This window comes from Rutidosis leptorrhynchoides, chromosome 6 (assembly GCF_046630445.1).
Source record: "Rutidosis leptorrhynchoides isolate AG116_Rl617_1_P2 chromosome 6, CSIRO_AGI_Rlap_v1, whole genome shotgun sequence".
NCBI classification, from domain to species: domain Eukaryota; kingdom Viridiplantae; phylum Streptophyta; class Magnoliopsida; order Asterales; family Asteraceae; genus Rutidosis; species Rutidosis leptorrhynchoides.
In genome coordinates this window covers 131432969-131438148 of record NC_092338.1, presented here as the reverse complement: position 1 = coordinate 131438148, position 5180 = coordinate 131432969, and the positions used below count along the sequence as shown (strand labels likewise).

Genomic DNA, 5180 nt, shown 5'->3' with positions numbered 1-5180 from the left:
CAACAAACAACAAACACCCCGGGCGACCAACCTTTTGGTCGACTACTAATTTTCTCAGATCCGTCGCTATTAATTCTCTCAGATGTAAACATGATGCCTGTGCAGTGATGAACTCCCCAACTATAACAGTTGGTCTGAAAAGCTTACCAGAATCAAATTGGATGATGAAGTAGATGATGAGGTATCATCCTATGGTTCCTGGGTGATTCAGGTGGATCTAAGAACAAAAGAGATGAAAGAGTCACTCGATTATTTCATTGTTTTGCTCCATGAAATGTGGGTGATAGAGTCAACAAATTCCACATGGCCCTATGTGATCAGAGTTAGTGGGAACATGGTGAGAATTTGCTTCGTGACTTTCGCAAATAAAGCAGACAAGTGACTATATAAAGCATGGATAGTGGGCCTTATTTTCAATTATTTATTTATATGTTAGTCGACCATGTATACATGGTAGTCGACCAGAATTTTAGTCGACCACCTTGAAAATGAGGTGGTCGACCACACTATGAGGTGGGCGACCAAAATGATGGTCGACCCAATGGTGTAAATAGGCAATTTTAAACAAAAAAAGTATTTTGTTCGAAAATTTTGAAAAAAGTGTATTTTAACAAATTTCCCTCATTCTAATCTATCAAGAAGTTTCCTATACAATGTACTTAATGGGGTTGTTGCCAAAGTTTTTCACAAAATGTATCATCATCAGGTTATTGTAACATATACATATGAATAACATGCATACGCATATTGTACATGTATATATTACATATGAACAGTATTGTTATATGCATGTTTATATGCATGTTATTATTGTTATTATTATTATTGTTGTTATTATTATTATTTTCATTATTATTATTATTATATACATAGTGTATAGTTTATATATGTTTAATGTTGTATATGAAATGTTTGTACTCACAACCTAACAGTAGAAAAACAAAGAATTTTAATTATTGTCATCCAAAGCTATATATCTTGGTAATAAAAAGAATTTTGGAGATAGAACTAACAGAAACTGTAAAAATAAATAACAAAAGGTTTTTTATGCCTTATTTGCCTTTCTTAGCCTTTTCTAGTTCTGATACCACATCTCTAAGTTGTCCTTGCAGCATTGAAACTCTCAGCTCTAGCTCTTCTACCGTCCCCCGACCAACAGATGGTTCGTACGGTTTTCTAAAATGCTTTGAGAATGCCTTTAAAGCTTCCACTCCACAAACCTACAGATTATATTGCGTTCGTTATATCAAACCAACAGAGTACAAGCCTGCAAATTATAAGCAACTTTGTCTCGAACGAAGGTATATCTTTATATTTATGTAATCGTCAAGAAATTGAACCAAACGGTCCATGTCCTAATGGTATAGGAGGAACCCAATGTTGTAGTTTCAAGTCTCATAGGAGACATGTATATATAGAATGGGTGATATCTGTACACTGTTAAAATTTATCCGTACACCACTACACATGCTTTATAATCCCTAAAAGAAGCTTAGTGATATATGGATAAATTTTGATAGTTGCGGTAAATATCATACATGTGCTTTTCATAAAGTTTTACCCTTGAAGTTCACCAACAAGAGGTATAAAATTGATAATGTAATTCTGAGAAACAAAGGAATACCTCTTCCGGCAGCAAGGGCAATTTGGTAATGTGGAAGTCATCATATAGCATGTAGAACTGATCTAGGTACTTTTGTTGCATTTTCATTCTAGCTTTCAGCAGCTTGGATTCAACACCTATAATACCATTATTAAAACCGCTTCTTATAGGAAACACAAAAGGTGGCAAAATGGGTGGGCGGGCTATAGGTCAAAACAAGTTTTTCAAAGTATGGCGTACTTTTGTTGCATTTTCATTCTAGTTTTCAGCAGCTTGCATTCAACACCATAAATATAACATCGCTTCTTAAAGGAACACGGGGGTGGCAAAATGGGTGGGGCGGCCTATAGGTCAAAACAGCTGTTTCACAGTGTATGGCCGGGTCGAGCCAGAAATACTAATTGCCGTTTTCTTTCTTGAATCATTGATTAAAAAAAAAAAAAAAGTCAGGTATGGTCATTTTTTCACATCTTCTATTCCAATATGTCCAAAGAACTCATTAAGCTACCCATCATATTTTTGTATCATGAATAAATAATGGTTAAAGCACAGTAAGGGTTATAGGTACCTTTTTTTTAAATAAAAGTATGTATATGTATTCTTATAAAAGTATGTATTCTTATGTACCTTCTTCATAAAAAAGCACTTGATTGATAATGATATTATGCGTATCTATCTCGAACTTAGTGAGTTCCTGAACCAATCTCTCTGTTTCATATAATGAGAGAAATTCGGGGATGCACACGCATACAAAAGTTGTCATATCCTGTCATAGAAAGAAATGAGTCGAACCTTTTCAATTTTGAAATAAAAGGAAAAAAATATAAAAATAAATCGAACTGTTACCGGGTCTTTAAACTGCCTGTTAACTTGTTCTATCACATCTTTCATACCCTCAAGCCTTCCTAGAATTGCATCTTCTCCTAACTCGTCTCCAACACCAAATAAACGACTCATCTGCCGTTAAGTATCACCCATTATTTTATAAAATACAAGAAAACAAAAAATAAAATTAAGGTAATGAACATTACCTGACCCAACAAGCCACCAAATTTACTCTTTAGGCTCATCATTCTCGAAAGACCTTTCTCCAATGTTGATGGAAATTGCAACAGCCGAAGAGTGTGACCCGTGGGAGCAGTATCAAAAACTATTACGGAGTAATCCATCGTTTGCACCAACCTTTATAGTCATATTTAAAAACATAAAAAGTTCTAACCTTGTTTAGCCATTATCTAAATATACATTGTTATGCTACATATCACTTGAGGAATCTTTCTTTGACCTTAAAAATTCAAACTTGTACACTTCAGTTCCAAATTAACACTTGCTACATAATAAACTTGCCTTAAAGTTGTTCAATTAGCACTACTTTCTCCACAGTTTATCGAAACTATGGACTTCAAGCAGAATCAAATGATTTCATATAAATATGAAGTTAAATTGTAGTCATTTGACATTCAAATGTCAAATGCAGATACCTAAATTGGAAGAAATTTCAGATAAATAATACCTAACACTTTACTAGAACAATATTGTGCCATTTTGGGTACCAAGTTACCAAGAATATTAATTATTGAATAAACACAATGGTGTCAAAATTCAGTAGTTATCATGTTTTTATTCAATGAAAGAAAAAAAGAGTCTTACTTTAACATCTCAGCAAAACTCACAGCCTCATCGATTCCAGGAATCGAATTTGCTAAGTCGGATAAAAAACCATCCATTCCTTCTTGGCCTTCTTCTCCTTCCTCCACATTAGGATCTACTTCCTAAAACAAAAAAGATAGAACAACATAACCAGTATCATATATTTGCATTGATCACTCAAACAAAGTAAACACATTTCTTGAAAATAAACCAAACCCAGTTCATGAATTTCCAATGTTGGTTAATAAAAACATCCAAATACTAACCATAGCATACAGATTGGTGAACCCATTAACCAAGGTAGGAGCTTTAGTAAATCTTTGTTGAAATGCATCACTCAAATTATGAGCAGGATCAGTTGAGATAATAAGAACAGAGGATCTTGCAGATGCTAAAAGTATTGAAAGAATAGAACTACATGTTGTTTTTCCAACACCACCTTTTCCACCAACAAATACCCACTTTAAACTCTGTTGTTCCAATACATTTCGCATCGTTCCTTCGGGCATATCCTCACGTTCACCCATTTATGTATCTATATATCTATCTCTATCTTTCTTGAATTATATTATAGAAACCCAAAAGATTGGATTTTTTTTTAGATATGTGAGATCTGGGTAACGAATAATTGAAAAAGATATAAACTTTGTGTGTATTATGTTGTGACTGATGATGATAATGTGTTGATTATATTTGGGATTTTGATGTTTGTTTGAAAAGAAAGAAATTTGATGAGAATTGGTTGGAGACAAAGAAATATGATTTGATCTTGATGCAATGGGATAGGAGGCTTTGAATTTGTATGTGTGACATGGTCTTCATATAAAAATGTTACTCCGTAATAATGTATTCTTAGAGCACTCGGTGCCCGAAAAAATTTTCACCGTCCATCTAAAATCGATGGCGAGATCGACCGTCGGTCGACACCGTGACGGCGTCGATCTCACCGTCGATCCCCAACCTCCCAAAACCGACGGTGACAAAAAAGGATCCGTTGGAAATTTTTTTAAAAAAATAGCCGTTGGAAACCGTTGGAAACGGCTAGTTTCCTTTTTTTTCAGTTTTTTTTTTTTTTTTTGTATTTCTTTCTTTTTCTATATATACACACATTCACTACAAATCTTCTTCACAAACCATCTTCCCAATCATCTTCAATAAAATGAATTTCAATTCTTCCGACCCAAATTCACCCAACTACGTTTACAACGAATCAAACCCGATGGGTTCTAATTTTAATTGGCACGAATTTAACGTAGCTCATCCCGAACCCGAAAACACACAAACCCGAATACCACAAATGTCACTCGACGATTACGCTAGTTGGATGGAGTGGCAAAAGGAAAAAAGTTTGCAACGATCCCAACAATCATTCACTCGATCTTTTGAAGACGAGGTTCCGACACCCACATCCGAGATGGCACGAGCAAAGGCAAAGGCAAAGGGCAAAGGAAAGGCTAAAGAAGTCGAAAAAAGGCCAAGAAACACACCCGTAAACATCACTCAAAACACTTGGAACGAATGGGATGAGTTACGTTTGGCGGATTCATAAGTCAAAGTGCCCGATTCATAAGTCAGGTAGGAGCGTATCAACTATGGTGATCGAAGATGCGTTGATGTGCCAAAAAGAGGTTCTTGAAGAATCTTAGGTTTTAGATTTGGGTGCGTCGTATCATGTTACCCCATACATGAACTAGATGGTGAACTTCAAGGAATACTCCGGTAAGTTTCGAGTTGCGAATGGGAGTACAATTGATATAGCGGGTATTGGTGTGAAATGTCCCGTTCTTATTGATTAAAAACGTTCCATATTAATTGATTTCGTTGCGAGGTTTTGACCTCTATATGAGACGTTTTTCAAAGACTGCATTCATTTTTAAAACAAACCATAACCTTTATTTCATAAATAAAGGTTTAAAAAGCTTTACGT

The 5180-nt window shown here is 35.0% G+C and overlaps 1 protein-coding gene across 1 annotated transcript; it reads right to left on the bottom strand.

Annotated features, from left to right (window-relative positions):
• Positions 1 to 920: 920 nt before the first annotated feature.
• Positions 921 to 3978, bottom strand: LOC139853259 (ATPase GET3A-like). The gene is made up of 7 exons (XM_071842629.1): positions 3520 to 3978; positions 3254 to 3375; positions 2635 to 2785; positions 2450 to 2560; positions 2231 to 2369; positions 1625 to 1740; positions 921 to 1220 (listed from the first exon to the last, which is right to left on the bottom strand). The coding sequence occupies exons 1-7, from the start codon at positions 3778 to 3780 to the stop codon at positions 1053 to 1055; spliced, it is 1068 nt and encodes a 355-aa protein (XP_071698730.1). The 5' UTR covers positions 3781 to 3978; the 3' UTR covers positions 921 to 1052.
• Between the last annotated feature and the right edge of the window lie 1202 nt (positions 3979 to 5180).

Coding starts and splice junctions, on each gene's coding strand:
- LOC139853259 (XM_071842629.1), bottom strand. CDS start 3,780: ATGGGTGAACGTGAGGATATGCCCGAAGGAACGATGCGAAATGTATTG. Junction 1,741..2,230: donor AGTGCTTTTTTATGAAGAAG/GTACATAAGAAT, acceptor ATGGTATTATAG/GTGTTGAATCCAAGCTGCTG. Junction 1,221..1,624: donor TGCCCTTGCTGCCGGAAGAG/GTATTCCTTTGT, acceptor TATAATCTGTAG/GTTTGTGGAGTGGAAGCTTT.